Source organism: Hemiscyllium ocellatum, chromosome 37, assembly GCF_020745735.1.
Source record: "Hemiscyllium ocellatum isolate sHemOce1 chromosome 37, sHemOce1.pat.X.cur, whole genome shotgun sequence".
Classification (NCBI taxonomy): Eukaryota; Metazoa; Chordata; class Chondrichthyes; order Orectolobiformes; family Hemiscylliidae; genus Hemiscyllium; species Hemiscyllium ocellatum.
This window is the reverse complement of record NC_083437.1, coordinates 7,788,088-7,805,648: the sequence shown is the minus strand read 5'-3', so window position 1 is coordinate 7,805,648 and position 17,561 is coordinate 7,788,088. Positions and strand designations below refer to the sequence as shown.

The following is a 17,561-nucleotide window of genomic DNA, read 5'->3' as shown; positions in this document are numbered from 1 at the left end:
ATGGGGTGTGGATATTGGTCTAATATGAATCATATTTGGAAAGAAAAAATGCAGGACAGCTCCTGAAATTTCCGGATTTATTTAAGGATGACTATAATGCAATGAGTCAAGATTAGAGCGGTGCTGGAAAAGCGCAGCAGGTCAGGCAGCATCTGAGGAGCAGGAAAATTGACGTTTCGAGCAAAAGCCCTTCATGAGGAATCCGATGAAGCCCAGCATCTGCAGTACCTACTTCCGCCTATAATGCAACGAGGCACGGACTGTCCACAGTAAACAACTAGAATATGTAATGGATAAAATAAAGTCAGTGCAAAGTGCTTTTAAAAGAAAACAAATTTAATGTGATGTAAAACAGTTCATAGCCTTGAGGGGCAAGAGTTCTACTTGCCGAAGAACATCCACGGATAACTAAGGAGGTCAAAAACATAAAACTAAAAGAAAAAAACATACAAAGGTTAAGAAAAAGCTGAGATGCTGGTGAATGGGCAATAAATGAAGAACAGAATAGGGTGATAAAACAGTTGTGACCTATAAAAAGGGAGTATGGAAATAAACATACAGGGAAGTGTGGAATTGACAAATCATTACTACAATTATCTCGTGAGAAGCAGGACCAATGTGAATTGTGTTAGTCCTGATGACGGAGATCTTGTCACTGAATATATGGGGAAAGAGTTTGCAGCAGCATCACAGTAGAAGAATGGGCCAAGAGAGTTAACATTGAAACAGGAAGTCCTGAGCATTAATCTGAACAAAATCTTAGTAATGATGGAAATCATGGTACAAACGAGTGGCAATTCACATGCTTTCCATTGAAAGGTTTTTATGAAAGTTAGCGGGGACATTGTAGATGCTCCTTTAGGGGCAGCATCTCATTTTTTTGGCACCTTCACAGCCATCGCAAAACTCACTTCACTGTTTTCAGACCGTGATCTCTACCCTAATTCTGCTTCTTTTGTAAGTTCCATTTTCCTCTCATCTTTCTCTTGAGTTTTGCTTTCTGATGGCAAATTGCTCATCCTTCTACCATTCACTTCCCTTCTGGACATCACTTCAGTCCTGTTACCTGAACTGTCAGCTCTCCCTGCACTGGCAGCTCTTTGGCATTTTTTCTATAGCTCTCCAATATTTCACGACGACAGATCTTCCCTTTGCTCATTTTCTATCCACCCCCAATCATCTGCTTTTCAATGACATTTCTATCTTTCCTCAGCTCTGATGTAAGGTCATTAACCTGAAACATTAACTCTGTGTCTCTCTCTGCCAACATTGCTGACCTGCTGAATATTTCCAGCATTTTCTCTTTGTCATCTCCAACTTCAAGCTTTTTGAAAGATTTTCCAGAATTCTTTTGATTCAGGAATGTTTCCTTTAGATTTGGGAATTGTGCATATCAGTCCCTATTTAAGAAAGGTGACAGAGAAATGCTTTCATGGGGGAATTATAAGCTAGGCAAAAGTGAGGAAACCAGAGTTTAGATTAGAGTGGTGCTGGAAAAGCACAGCAGGTCAGGCAACATCTGAGGGACAGGAAAATTGACGTTTCGGGCAAAAGTCCTTCATCAGGAATCATAAGGGGAATTATAAGGGTGTTAACCTGAAATCTGTCTTTGGGAAATTGTTGGAGTCTCTATTTAGACTCAAAGGCATTTATAACACAGAACGAAGCCATTCAGCCCATTACATCCATGCCAGTCAATACAGATCTGACCACATTAATCCCATTTTCCAGCTCTTGGTCCATAGCCCAGAGCTCATTGGCAACGTAAAGGATTGTCGAAACACTGTCAAAATGTTTCTGAGTTTCTGACTCAATCACACTTTCAGGCAGTGAGTTCCAGATACCCACTCCCTCCTGTGTGGAAATATTTGTCCTGGACTAGTCTTCTATACCTTACGTGGAGATACCCTGTGCCGGGCTGCTGCGGACAGCCCTTGGAGAGAGACTGTGATCTTTGTCTTTTTAATTTTGTTTCTTGTGTTTCTGACCTGTGGTTATCCTGTGGATAGGAGAAAGTGAGGATTGCAGATGCTGGAGATCAGAGCTGAAAAATGTGTTGCTGGAAAAGCGCAGCAGGTCAGGCAGCATCCAAGGAGCAGGAGAGTCGATGTTTCGGGCTTGAGCCCTTCTTCAGGAATGATTCCTGAAGAAGAGCTCATGCCCAAAACGTTGACTCTTCTCTCCTGTGGATAGCTGATATGGTGATGGTTTCTCCTTCATTTCTCTGATCTGTGGTGAAGGATTGTACTGAGGTACCTTTGTACCTGAGAAGGCGCTGTAAAGGCAACTTATAAACATGCGGCAATAAAGTTCATTCGAATTCCACTTCTAATTCTATGGAAATCTATGTTCCCAGGTTGTTGACCCCCTGTACTAATGGAAATAAAAATGTCATCCTACTACCCTATCAATGCTACTCATATTCTTGTACACCTCTATCAGGTCACCCACTCAATCTTTCCTGCTCTAATCCCAGTCTCTCCGATCTTTTGCACAGCTCAGACTCTTTAGTCCAGGTAGCATCTCCTCTGCACCCACTTTCGTAAAATCATATCCTTTTCTTTAATTTAGTGACAGGATCTCCTTGTTTTCACATTCTCTGTCTCACTGAATAAAGGTGAGTATCTCATAGCCTTGTTGTATTTACTTGCTACCTTCAGGGATCTGTGGATATTCACGAAAGTCTCTTTGATCTTCAGTACTTTCCAGGGTGACATCATTCATTGTGTAATTCCTCACCTTGTCGGCTCTCTCCAAAAGCAATACTTCCCACTTTTACAGATTGAATTCTGTTTTGCTTTCCTCAGGTGACCTGTCTGTTGATGCCCCACTGTTTTTTGGGTCCACACACAGATTAACTCGAATTGTCCCTAATGGGCTTTTGTCATTCTCTTGCTCTCTCTATTTTTAAAAACCCTTTGGGGTTTCCTTTATTCTTCCCACTAGTCCTCCATATCGCACCCCAGTCTAACCCCAATCTGTCTGGGACCACTTTGCTCCTTTAACCTTGCTGCCAGGAAACCAGTGTGCAACGTCCAATCCTGGTCTGTCTGTTACTCAGGAAGTGTCCTCACATTTCACACTCCTTTCAGTGTTTAAGGATAGCATGACCTTACTTTGGGCAAATTGGCTGCCTAGTTTCCCACAGTGATTGCAGTTCTTTGGCTGAAAACACTTAGGGACATCTTGCAAATGTGGAAGGTGCCGTGTAAAAGCTCTTTTTAAATTGTATGAGTATAGAAATCGATTGATCATCCTTCGATTTGATTTGATTCGATTTATTGTCATCACGTATACCTGAGTACAGTGAAAAGCTTTGTTCGCGGGCAGGACAGGCAGATCATAGGGTGCTTAGACCGAGTGAGGCATACAGGTTACACTTCACAGGAGGTGCAGAATCAACATTAACAATATCAACATCATTTGAAGTTAGAGAGTCCATCCATCAGTCTAATAACGCCAGGGAAGGAGCTGTGCCTGAACCTGCTGGTGCATGTGTTCAGGCTTCTGTATCTTCTGCCTGATGGAAAAGGTTGTAGGAGATCATTACCGGGATGTGATGGGTCCTTGATGATGTTGGCAGCCTTTCCACGGCAGTGAGCCATGTAAATAGAGTCCATGGATGGAAGGTTGCCTTCCGTGATGGTCGGGTTGTGCATACCACCTTCTGTAGTTTCTTACTGTCCTGTGCAGAGCTGTTGCCATACCAGGCTGTTACATACCTGGACAGTATGCTCTCAGTGGTGCACCTGTAGAAGTTGGTGAGGGTCCTTATGGACATGTCAAATTTCCTGAAAAGATGTTGTTGTGCTTTCGTGGCTGTTGTATTTACGTGGGAATCCCAGGTTGTTGGTTATCGTCACTCCGCTCTCTTGTTACCTTTTGCACAGCAGAGAGCACCATCTCTTACTTTGAGCAGGTTTTTGCTTCCCGTAGCTACGCCTTTGTTGTTCAAACTTTTAGCTTCAGATGCTCCAAGCTTAACCTCCTGGTTGCATCTTGCTTTCTCCAAACACAGTGCTGTTCGACTCTGTAAGCCTTCACTCTGCACATTGGTTTCCTTAGTCATGAAAAGCCTGTCTCTCTGCATAGGTGATTACCATTCAGTAACGTAGACATTACCTTTAAGAAAGCAAACTACAGTGGCATCTTGTATTTATGTAGCACCGTTAATGCAATCAGATACCTCCAAGGTAATTCACAATAATCTTACCAGATGGGATTCGATATTAGGATAGACCACCAAAAGCATGGTCAAAATGATTTTTCAAATAATTTCATTAGGAACGGTGAGACCAGCACTTGTAACTCATTTCTAACTGGGCTGGAGAACCTGGGTCAGTGGATTAATACACACAGTACTGTTCTGTATGTTGTCTCGAGCAATGTTATGAGGTAGAGTGGAAAGGTTTAAGCAGGTGTTTCAGAGGCAACTGAAGACACAGCCAGTAATATTGGACAAACAAGAGGCAGAGTGCAGACACTACTTTGGAAACGGATTAATCTCCCCTTTCTACCTTAATTTTCTTCACAGGTAAATCCACAGGCATCGTAACTACGACCCGGGTACAGCATGCCACGCCCAGTGCTTCCTATGCCCATTCTGTGAACAGAGACTGGTACGCAGATTCCGACATGCCCTCTGAGGCCCTGGAGCAGGGCTGTAAAGACATTGCTCAGCAACTTATTTTCAACATTCCTGGCATCGAGGTAACTATATCGCTCTGTCAACTTCCTGTAGAACAGGGGGTCTGGCTACCGAGCTGCTGCTGTGCTCACACTGTTCCAGTGCAAATAGATGTTGAATGTTGCAGATATCACAATCAGAAATCAGCACAGTCCATGCTCCAGGGAGCAGAGGCCAATCTCTGGCTCATAGTTTTGCTGCCTTTAATAGGGATTTATTGCATTTTCTCTCCCTATTATACCTGTTCCACTGTTGCTCCATTATAGTCTGTCCCAGTGACTCTCTCTATTATAGTCTGTCCCAGTGACTCCCCATTACCATCTGTCCCACTGACTCTCTCTATTATAGTCTGTCCCAGTGACTCTCTCCATTATAGTCTGTCCCACTGACTCTCTCTATTATAGTCTGTCCCAGTGACTCTCTCTATTATAGTCTGTCCCAGTGACTCCCCATTACCATCTGTCCCACTGACTCTCTCTATTATAGTCTGTCCCAGTGACTCTCTCCATTATAGTCTGTCCCACTGACTCTCTCTATTATAGTCTGTCCCAGTGACTCTCTCTATTATAGTCTGTCCCAGTGACTCCCCATTACCATCTGTCTGCTGACTCTCTCTATTACAGTCTGTCCCGCTGACTCCCCCATTACAGTCTGTCCCGCTGACTCCCATTACAGTCTGTCCGACTGACTCCCCCATTACCATCTGTCCCAGTGACTTCCCTATCACAGTCTGTCCCACTGACTCCCCCTACTACAGCCTGTCCCACTGACTCCCCCATTACCGTCTGTCCCACTGACTCCCCCTATTACAGTCTGTCCCACTGACTCCCCCATTACCGTCTGTCCCACTGACTCCCCCTATTACAGTCTGTCCCACTGACTCCCCCTACTACAGCCTGTCCCACTGACTCCCCCATTACCGTCTGTCCCACTGACTCCCCCTATTACAGTCTGTCCTGCTGACTCCCCCATTACAGTCTGTCCCACTGACTCCCCCATTACTGTCTGTCCCAGTGACTCCCCTATCACAGTCTGTCCCACTGACTCCCCCTATTACAGTGTGTCCCACTGACTCCCCCTACCACAGTCTATCCCACTGACTCCCATTACAGTCTGTTCTGCTGACTCCCCCATTACAGTCTGTCCCAGTGACTCCCCTATTACAGTCTGTCCCAATGACTACCCCATTACCATCTGTTCTGCTGACTCCTTCTATTACAGTCTGCCCCACTGACTCCCATTACAGTCTGTCCGACTGACTCCCCCATTACAGTCTGTCACACTGTCTCCCTATTACAGTTTGAATCTCTGTCGAACTATACAGTCTGTACTGCTGACTCCCCCATTACAATCAATCTCACTGTCTCCCTACTGCAATCAGTCTCACGGTTTCTCTATTACAGTCTGTCCTGTTGTTTTCCCCATTACAGTCTGTCCTGCTTTCTCTCCTATTACAATCTATCGTACTAGTATCAACCGTGACTGAATTGTTTCCTGCTAATTATGATTCCTTCCTCCCCCGAACTCAGTAGCTGTGTAATGGTTATGGCCATCTCTCCCTGAGGGTGTGAACAGCTGATGACCCATAAACTTTCCTGTTTTGCTTCGACTGCCTTATTTCATGGCTATCCTTGGCTGTTTGTCACCATAGTTTCTGATCTGTCCATTTAAGCAGCTTATCAGGCTTAACAAATGATAATGAATATTATATCCTCTTTCTCTGCTGGCTCTTGTGGGGGGTTTAAGGGGCCGAATTGTGTGTTTGTGGCATAGACGTACGTCCTCTCCATTAACCTCAATGTCATTCACAGGAAACAACCCAGACTCTCTCCCACTGCATTGGCCAGTGGGGCAGGCTGGAGCTCCTTTCTGGATTCACTGTGGGCACAAAGTGAGGGAGGATGGGTCCATTTTTAGCCTCATCTTTCTGATCTTCCGGGTGAATTAGGGCCCTCTGAGGAAGCCTGACGTGCGGGTGCAATGTAACTGGACACCACATCAGTCCCCCAACCCCGCACCCCACCCCCACACCCCAAAAGACTCAAACCAAGGTTTGAAGAACACCCTTCTGAAATGATTTCACACACTTGCTGAGCCTTCCTCAGATAGGCTCGTGTACACTGTCACCTCTAGCCTGCAGGACCCATGGCTGCTCAATTATAGGGCAATACCCAGGGAAACGAGATGGGTCTGGACTCAAACCACACGTAAGGCACGAAGGTGTTAGTGACCCAGTTAAATTAGAGGCATGGCAGACCCTGTGCACCCAGTCAGAGGCTTGCTGGGTGAGGAAAGGTCACCGGATCCGAAATGTTACCTCTGCTTTCTCTTCATGGATGCCACCAGATCTGTTGAGTTTTTTCCAGCAATTTCTGTTTCTGTGGCTTGTTGAAGTCTGCTTTTCAAAAAGATCAATAGTTCTTGAGATGTGGGTGTCATTGGGTACACTCATCCTCAATTGCCTTTGAGATCATAGAATCCCTACAGTGTGGAAGTTGGCCATTCGGCCTATCGAGTACATACTGACCCTCTGAAGAGCATTCCATCCAGCCATAGCCCCATCCCTGTAACCCTGCGTTTCTCATGGCAAATCCACCTAGGACACTATGGACAATTCTGCATGGCCAATCCATCGAATCTGCACATCTTTGGACTGTGGGAGGAAACCCACAGACAATCACCTGAGGGTGGGATTGAACCTCGGTCCCTGGCACTGTGAGGCAGCAATGCTAGCCACTGTATCATTCCAAGAAATCAGGACTCATCCAGGACTGAGCAGGGTCAAGTGGCCAAATGGCCTACTCTTGTTCATATGTAGCGGCTGAGGTGAGATTTGAACTCACATCCAGCGCATTAGTTGGGCTTCAGGCTTCTTTGCACATTAATATTACCACAAGGCTACCCTCCTTCCTTACTTTTCTTCAGTGGAGTGTAAGGCATGAATTCTTATCCTCATAGAATATAGAATCCTTACATTGTGGAAACAGACCATTTGGCCTAACATGTATCCCACCCAGACCTATTCCCCTACTCTATTTGTCTACATTTTCCCCTGACTATTGCCACTAACCTACACAACCCTGAACACTATGAGCAATTTAGCATGGCCAATTCATCTAACCTACACATCTTTGGACAGTGGGAGGAACCTGCAATCTGTGATTAAGTCACATCAACCCCCTTCTTCTTAATGGGAGCTTGTAATGAGAATGCCAAGGTTTGTGAAGGATGCCAAGGGTTGGGAAACATTGCATTTGTTATTGAAAGCCTGACATGAAGATAATCTTGTGTCATTTTCCCACAGGACACGCAAAATGTCATGAGCACTCACCACATAGTGTCTCCGAGGCTCCAAGAAAACCCTTTGAATTTCCGAGACTGTGTGATAAACATCCTGTGATTCATGTAGCAGAATCGAAAATGTAGAGAGAGGGAGATCAAGAAACCTATTGTTTAATCAGAGCCATCTGCAAGGAGATGGTAGCCAAGTGTGTGTTTGCTGTTTAGCTGCTGAGTCTGGTTTTGCTGCTGATAGAAAAGAAATCAGAAGTGTGGATGGGAGTGGGTTCACAAGGGACGCTTTGTGCTTGGAGATAGCAATGTTGGGACTGAGTTTTGAGCAAGGCCATTTTTCAGATATTGAGGGTGGTTAGTGCCCACCTACTTCCAAGTTTGCACTGGTTATTGGGGAACACGATAAAATTAAATTTAAAAATAAATTAACTCTGCCCAAATTGATTTGTTAGCCTTCAATGAGCTTTTAGCTCATTCGGTCAAAGCAGACAGCGTAGTGAAGTCCCATCAGAGTCGTAGAGCTTTTAACAGCATGGCGCATCATGTCCATTCCAGTCTCTCAGCATCTATCTATTCTAATCCTAATTTCCAACACTTGGCCCATTGTCTTGTATGGCAAAACTGAGGACCGCAGATGCTGGAGATCAGAATCAAGATTAGAGTGGTGCTGGAAAAGCACAGCAGGTCAGGCAGGGTCCAAGGAGCAGGAAAATCGATGTTTTGGGCTGGAGCCCTTCATCAGGAATGAGGCTGAGCATTTTGCAGGGTGGAGAGATAAATGGGAGGGTGGGGGTGGGGAGCAGAATTGGGGAAAGGTAGCTGAGAGTGCAATAGGTGGATAGAGGTGGGGGTGAAGGTGACAGAGGCTCTCTGACCTATCACCTTTGCCTCCACCTCCATCCACCAATTGCACTCTCAGCTATCTTCCTCCCAGCCCCGTCTCCCTCCCATTTACCTCTCCGCCACCAAGGCTTCCAGCATCATTCCTGATGAAGGGATTTTGGCTGAAACATTGATATTCCTGCTCCTCAGATGCTGCCTGACCTGCCATGCTTTTCCAGCACGACTCTAATCTTGACCATAGTCTTGTATACTATGGTGTTTCAGGTTCTCATCTAAATACTTCTCAAATGTCTTAAGATTTCCTGTCTCTCTACCATCATTTTAAACAGTGAGTTCTAGCTACCTACTACCCTCTGGCTGAATTGTTTTTCCTCAACTCCTTCGAAATACCTTGTTCCCTGCCAATAAAGCTGTACCCCAAGCTTATTGATCCCTGCACTAATGAGAGAGGTTTCTCCCTAACTACCCTTAGAACATGGGACACCACAGTCAGATCTATCCTCATCCCCTCTGCTGTAAGGTAAGCAATCCCAGCCTATCCCAGTCGCTCTTCTCCAGCCCAAACACCAGCACTGTGATCCTCCTCTGGGCCCCGACCACCAGCTAAGTGCTCTGCTGTATGATGCGTGCTCCCATGAGGGGGGGACAAGTGTGCAGACTAGCTCCAGCTAGACAGACTGAGCTGCTTCCCCAATGGCTCAGATAGAAATTCTGAAGGACTTCTGAAAATTCTCCTTCCAAGATTCCAGCACATCCTGAACCTCCATGTTTTCCCCCAGCCTCCTCATGTTTGTCATTGGTTCCTCAGTTCTACTCGATGCCCACCCTCCTCTGTCCACCCAAGCCTTCACTGTTAACCCTGGGTAAGATTGGGAGTTTGTTCTGCTGGTACACAGCTCTACCCCCACTGTGCCCTTTACCCAGCTCACAGTGCCCTTTACCCAGCTCACTGTGCCCTTTACCCAGCAAACTGTGCACTTTACCCAGCTCACTGTACCCTTTACCCAGCTCACTGTGTCCTTTACCCAGCTCACTGTACCCTTTACCCAGCCCACTGTGCCCTTTACCCAGCCCACTGTGTCCTTTACCCAGCCCACTGTGCCATTTACCCAGCTCAGTGTGCCCTTTACCCGGTCCACTGTGTCCTTTACCCAGCTCACTGTGCCCTTTACCCAGCTCAATGTGCCCTTTACTCACCTCACTGTGTCCTTTACCCAGCCCGCTGTGTCCTTTACCCAGCTCACTGTGCACTTTACCCAGCTCACTGTACCCTTTACCCAGCCCACTGTGTCCTTTACTCAGCTCACTGTACCCTTTACCCAGCCCACTGTGTCCTTTACCCAGCTCACTGTGCCCTTTACCCTGCTCACTGTGCCCTTTACCCAGCCCACTGTGTCCTTTACCCAGCCCACTGTGCCATTTACCCAGCTCAGTGTGCCCTTTACCCAGTCCACTGTGTCCTTTACCCAGCTCACTGTGCCCTTTACCCAACCCACTGTGTCCTTTACCCAGCCCACTGTGTCCTTTACCCAGCCCACTGTGCCCTTTACCCAGCTCACTGTGTCCTTTACCCAGCTCACTGTACCCTTTACCCAGCCCACTGTGTCCTTTACCCAGCAAACTGTGCACTTTACCCAGCTCACTGTACCCTTTACCCAGCTCACTGTGTCCTTTACCCAGCCCACTGTGCCCTTTACTCAGCTCACTGTGTCCTTTACCCAGCTCACTGTACCCTTTACCCAGCCCACTGTGTCCTTTACCCAGCAAACTGTGCACTTTACCCAGCTCACTGTACCCTTTACCCAGCTCACTGTGTCCTTTACCCAGCTCACTGTACCCTTTACCCAGCCCACTGTGCCCTTTACCCAGCCCACTGTGTCCTTTACCCAGCCCACTGTGCCATTTACCCAGCTCAGTGTGCCCTTTACCCGGTCCACTGTGTCCTTTACCCAGCTCACTGTGCCCTTTACCCAGCTCAATGTGCCCTTTACCCACCTCACTGTGTCCTTTACCCAGCCCGCTGTGCCCTTTACCCAGCTCACTGTGCCCTTTACCCAGCTCACTGTGTCCTTTACCTAGCCCACTGGGTCCTTTACCCAGCTCACTGTGCCCTTTAGCCAGCTCACTGTGTCCTTTACCCAGCCCACTGTGTCCTTTACCCAGCTCGCTGTGCCCTTTACCCAGCCCACTGTGCACTTTACCCAGCCCACTGTGCCCTTTACCAGCTCACTGTACCCTTTACCTAGCTCACTGTGTCCTTTACCCAGCTCACTGTACCCTTTACCCAGCCCACTGTGTCCTTTACCCAGCTCACTGTGCCCTTTACCCTGCTCACTGTGCCCTTTACCCAGCCCACTGTGTCCTTTACCCAGCCCACTGTGCCATTTACCCAGCTCAGTGTGCCCTTTACCCGGTCCACTGTGTCCTTTACCCAGCTCACTGTGCCCTTTACCCAGCTCAATGTGCCCTTTACCCAGCTCACTGTGTCCTTTACCCAGCCCACTGTGTCCTTTTCCCAACTCACTGTGCCCTTTACCCAGCCCACCGTGTCCTTTACCCAGCTCACTGTGCACTTTACCCAGCTCACTGTGCCCATTACCCGGTCCACTGTGCCCTTTACCCAGCTCACTGTGCCCTTTACCCGGTCCACTGTGCCCTTTACCCAGCTCACTGTGTCCTTTACCCAGCCCACTGGGTCCTTTAGCCAGCTCACTGTGCCCTTTAGCCAGCTCACTGTGTCCTTTACCCAGCCCACTGTGTCCTTTACCCAGCTCACTGTGCCCTTTACCCAGCCTACTGTGCCCTTTACCCAGCAAACTGTGCACTTTACCCAGCTCACTGTACCCTTTACCCAGCTCACTGTGTCCTTTACCCAGCTCACTGTACTCTTTACCCGGTCCACTGTGTCCTTTACCCAGTTCACTGTGCCCTTTACCCAGCTCACTGTGCCCTTTACGCAGCTCACTGTGCCCTTTACCCAGCCCACTGTGTCCTTTACCCAGCTCACTGTGCCCTTTACCCGGTCCACTGTGTCCTTTACCCAGCCCACTGTGCCCTTTACCCAGCTCACTGTGCCCTTTACCCAGCCCACTGTGTCCTTTACCCAGTTCACTGTGTCCTTTACCCAGCGCACTGTGCCCTTTACCCAGCGCACTGTACCCAACCCAGCTCACTGTGCCCTTTACCCAGCTTACTGTGCCCTTTACCCAGCCCACTGTGTCCTTTACCCAGCTCACTGTGCCCTTTACCCAGCCCACTCTGCACTTTACCCAGCTCACTGTACCCTTTACCCAGCTCACTGTGTCCTTTACCCAGCTCACTGTACCCTTTACCCAGCCCACTGTGCCCTTTACCCAGCCCACTGTGCCCTTTACCCAGCTCACTGTGCACTTTACCCAGCCCACTGTGTCCTTTACCCAGCCCACTGTGCCAATTATCCAGCTCAGTGTGCCCTTTACCCAGCTCACTGTGTCCTTTACCCAGCTCAATGTGCCCTTTACCCAGCTCAATGTGCCCTTTATCCAGCTCACTGTGTCCTTTACCCAGCCCACTGTGTCCTTTTCCCAGCTCACTGTGCCCTTTACCCAGCCCACTGTGTCCTTTACCCAGCTCACTGTGCCCTTTACCCAGCTCACTGTGCGCATTACCCAGCCCACTGTGTCCTTTACCCAGTTCACTGTGTCCTTTACCCAGCTCACTGTGCCCTTTACCCAGCGCACTGTACCCTTTACCCAGCTCACTGTGCCCTTTACCCAGCACACTGTGCCCTTTACCTAGCTGACTGTGCCCTTTACCCAGCCCACTGTGTCCTTTACCCATCTCACTGTGTCCTTTACCCAGCCCACTGTGTCCTTTTCCCAGCTCACTGTGCCCTTTACCCAGCCCACTGTGTCGTTTACCCAGCCCACTGTGCCCTTTACCCAGCTCACTGTGCCCATTACCCAGCCCACTGTGTCCTTTACCCAGTTCACTGTGTCCTTTACCCAGCTCACTGTGCCCTTTACCCAGCCCACTGTGTCGTTTACCCAGCCCACTGTGCCCTTTACCTAGCCCACTGTGTCCTTTACCCAGCCCACTGTGTCTTTTACCCAGCTCACTGTGCCCTTTACCCAGCCCACTGTGTCATTTACCCAGCCCACTGTGCCCTTTACCTAGCCCACTGTGTCCTTTACCCAGCCTACTGTGTCCTTTACCCAGCTCACTGTACCCTTTACCCAGCCCACTGTGCCCTTTACCCAGCTCACTGTGTCCTTTACCCAGTCCACTGTGCCCTTTACCCAGCTAACTGTGCCCTTTACCCAGCTCACTGTGTCCTTTACCCAGTCCACTGTGCCCTTTACCCAGCTCACTGTGTCCTCTACCCAGTCCACTGTGCCCTTTACCCAGCACACTGTGCCCTTTACCCAGCTCACTGTGACCTTTACCCAGCCCACTGTGTCCTTTACCCAGCTCACTGTGTCCTTTACCCAGCCCACTGTGCCATTTACCCAGCTCACTGTGTCCTTTACCCAGCTCAATGTGTCCTCTACCCAGTCCACTGTGCCCTTTACCCAGCACACTGTGCCCTTTACCTAGCTCACTGTGCCCTTTACCCAGCTCACTGTGTACTTTACCCAGTCCACTGTGCCCTTTACCCAGCTCACTGTGTCCTCTACCCAGTCCACTGTGCCCTTTACCCAGCACACTGTGCCCTTTACCCAGCTCACTGTGCCCTTTACCCAGCCCACTGTGTCCTTTACCCAGCTCACTGTGTCCTTTACCCAGCCCACTGTGCCCTTTACCCAGCTCACTGTGCCCTTTACCCAGCCCACTGTGCCCTTTACCTAGCTCACTGTGCCCTTTACCCAGCCCACTGTGTCCTTTACCCATCTCACTGTGGCCTTTACCCAGCCCACTGTGTCCTTTACCCAGCCCCCTGTGCCCTTTACCCAGCTCACTGTGCCCTTTACCCAGCTGACTGTGCCCTTTACCCAGCCCACTGTGTCGTTTACCCAGCCCACTGTGCCCTTTACCTAGCCCACTGTGTCCTTTACCCAGCCCACTGTGTCCTTTACCCAGCTCACTGTGCCCTTTACCCAGCTCACTGTGCCCTTTACCCAGCCCACTGTGTCGTTTACCCAGCCTACTGTGTCCTTTACCCAGCTCACTGTGCCCTTTACCCAGCTCACTGTACCCTTTACCCAGCCCACTGTGCCCTTTACCCAGCTCACTGTGTCCTTTACCCAGTCCACTGTGCCCTTTACCCAGCTCACTGTGCCCTTTACCCAGCTCACTGTGTCCTTTACCCAGTCCACTGTGCCCTTTACTCAGCTCACTGTGTCCTCTACCCAGTCCACTGTGTCCTTTACCCAGCACACTGTGCCCTTTACCCAGCTCACTGTGCCCTTTACCCAGCCCACTGTGTCCTTTACCCAGCTCACTGTGTCCTTTACCCAGCCCACTGTGCCCTTTACCCAGCTCACTGTGTCCTTTACCCAGCTCAATGTGTCCTCTACCCAGTCCACTGTGCCCTTTACCCAGCACACTGTGCCCTTTACCCAGCTCACTGTGCCCTTTACCCAGCTCACTGTGTCCTTTACCCAGTCCACTGTGCCCTTTACCCAGCACACTGTGCCCTTTACCCAGCTCACTGTGCCCTTTACCCAGCCCACTGTGTCCTTTACCCAGCTCACTGTGTCCTTTACCCAGCCCACTGTGCCCTTTACCCAGCTCACTGTGTCCTTTACCCAGCCCACTGTGTCCTTTACCCAGCTCACTGTGCCCTTTACCCAGCCCACTGTGCCCTTTACCCAGCTCACTGTGCCCTTTACCCAGCTCACTGTGCCCTTTACCCAGCCCACTGTGTCCTTTACCCATCTCACTGTGGCCATTACGCAGTCCACTGTGTCCTTTACCCAGCCCCCTGTGCCCTTTACCCAGCTCACTGTGCCCTTTACCCAGCTCACTGTGCCCTTTACCCAGCCCACTGTGTCGTTTACCCAGCCCACTGTGCCCTTTACCTAGCCCACTGTGTCCTTTACCCAGCCCACTGTGTCCTTTACCCAGCTCACTGTGCCCTTTACCCAGCTCACTGTGCCCTTTACCCAGCCCACTGTGTCCTTTACCCAGCCCAATGTGCCCTTTACCCAGCCTACTGTGTCCTTTACCCAGCTCACTGTGCCCTTTACCCAGCTCACTGTGCCCTTTACCCAGCCCACTGTGTCGTTTACCCAGCCCACTGTGCCCTTTACCTAGCCCTCTGTGTCCTTTACCCAGCCCACTGTGTCCTTTACCCAGCCCACTGTGTCCTTTACCCAGCTCACTGTGCCCTTTACCCAGTCCACTGTGCCCTTTACCCAGCTCACTGTGTCCTTTACCCAGTCCACTGTGCCCTTTACCCAGCACACTGTGCCCTTTACCCAGCTCACTGTGCCATTTACCCAGCCCACTGTGTCCTTTACCCAGCTCACTGTGTCCTTTACCCAGCCCACTGTGCCCTTTACCCAGCTCACTGTGTCCTTTACCCAGCCCACTGTGTTCTCTACCCAGCTCACTGTGTCCTTTACCCAGCCCACTGTGTCCTTTACCCAGCTCACTGTGCCCTTTACCCATCCCACAATGCCCTTAACCTACTGTGCCATTTACCCACTGCACTGTGCCTTTTGGCCATACTGTTGTGCCTTTAATCCATCCCACCATGCCCTATTAACCACCTATTTGCTTCATTTCACAAGCCTCTGTACCCTTTACCCATTCCTTTGTGCTCTTTATCGATCTTGCCATGCCCTTTTAACCACCCAGCTGTGTCTTTTATCTACTCTGCAGTACCCTTTTCACATCCCACTGAGCCCTTTCCCCATTTACTGTGCCGTTTACCCATATCATCCACCCAGTTTACAGAAAACAGTGAAGCTAGATTCTAGTTCTGAAGTTGTCTGGACAGCTGGACTCACCCTGGCTTTGAGTGATTTCCTCACAACCTGTTGGGGAGGCTGTGAGATTGCCAAATAAAGGAAATGAAAGACGCGTGTGTGTGTTGTGAGTGAGTTTTTGGGAAGGATTCAACTGCCTGGGAAAGTCACTGGGACAAAGGTGATTCTTGCATAATTTCCCATTCAGAATTAAAAACACTCATCTTTGACCACCTCTGGCTATTTGATAAAACCTCCACTTCCGTTCCCACTGTAATGGTTACTGAATGTATTTTGCCTATTTATTACAAAATCTTTTCTTCCGGAGAGAGTTTGTTTGTTGGGAGGCTGACAATGTTACACTGCACTGTGAATGCTTCAATACTGATGGGAAGCGAACATTAAATATCCATCTCTAATATATTGCTCAGTTTTTTTCTTTGCTTTCATGGGATTTGAGCATCAGGGGTTGGAGCCAACATATACTGTACTCCCTGGCCATCATTGCCCAGGAAAAGGCAGTGAGTTACCTGTTTGAACCACTGTAGTCCATTTGATGTAAGCACACCTTTAGTACAGTTAGAATCATCAAATTTTTCTGTACAGAAGGGGGGCATTTGACCCATCGTGTCTGTACTATTGGGACAACATTCTAGGATTTTGACCCAGTGACAGTGAAGGAATGGTGATAAAGCTCCAAGCCAGAATGGTGTGTGGCTTGAAAGGGGGCTTGGAGGGTAGAATTCCCATCAATCTGTGCTTTGACCTTTGAGATGGTCGAGGTCATCGGTTTGGAAGATTCTGTTGAAGGAGCCGTGGTGAGCACAGTCCATCTTGTTGATGGTACACACTGCTGCTACTGTGCATTGGTGGCGAAGGAAATGACTGCTGAAGGTGGGCTACCACCCAAGCGGCCCGGATGGTCTTGTCCTGGATGCTACTGAGCTCCTTGAGTTAGCACTGCTGCCTCACAGTACCAGGGACATGGGTTCGATTCCACTCTTGGGTGACAGTCTGTGTGAAGTTTGAACATTGTCCCTTTGTCTGCATGGGTTTCCTCTGGTCTCCTTCCACAGCCCAAAGATGTGCATATTAGGGTGGATTGTCCATGTTAAATTCCCCAAGGTGTCCAGCCATGTGCTGGCTGAATGAGTCAACCGTGGGAAAGGCTGAGTTTATAGGGTAGGTCGGTGGGTCTGGCTGGGATTCTCTTTGAAGGGTTAGTGCAGACTTGTTGGGGCGAATGGCCTGCTTCTATACTGTAGGGATTCTGTGGAGTGTTGGAGGAGTTGCACTCATCCATGCAATTAGGGGGTGATCCATCTCACTGCTGACTTTTAGAAGGTGGAAGGGTTCCATTGAGTCAGGGGGTGAGCTAATCGCGACAGTCTTCCCAGTCTCTGACCTGCTTTTATAGCCATCGTATCTACCTTGTTATCTGCCTGGTACAAGGGAGGTTCAGTGGGGATAAGCCCAGGTGTTATGAATCAATAAACTTTGTGGATTCTCAAACCATGGCACCCAAATAAGCTGCAGAATTAAAAGTTTGGAATTTCTCCCTGTCTGATCAGTGCATGTGAAATTTTCAAGAAATGTTTACTTGGCAGAGAATAAAAGATAATTCTGTTATGTAGCAATGGATAGGCGCACTTGTGGAATCCTTAACCACAGTCCCTACAGTGTGGAAACAGGCCATTTGACCCAACAAGTCCACACTGACTTTCCAAAGAGCATTCCATCCAGACTCACCCGTCCCGACACTATCCCTGTAACCCTGATTTTCCCATGGCTAATCCACCTAGCCTACGCATCCCTGAATGCTATGGCCAATTTAGCATGGCCAATCC

At 48.9% G+C, this 17,561-nt stretch overlaps 1 protein-coding gene across 2 annotated transcripts in view; it reads left to right on the top strand.

Moving 5' to 3' along the window:
• Positions 1 to 17,561, top strand: part of alpl (alkaline phosphatase, biomineralization associated) — a 126,138-nt gene that overhangs the window by 73,214 nt on the left and 35,363 nt on the right. For both annotated transcript variants that reach the window (XM_060852345.1, XM_060852344.1), the window contains one exon: positions 4,535 to 4,710. In XM_060852345.1, the coding sequence (XP_060708328.1) occupies positions 4,535 to 4,710 (176 nt within the window). The remainder of the gene's footprint in view (positions 1 to 4,534; positions 4,711 to 17,561) is intronic.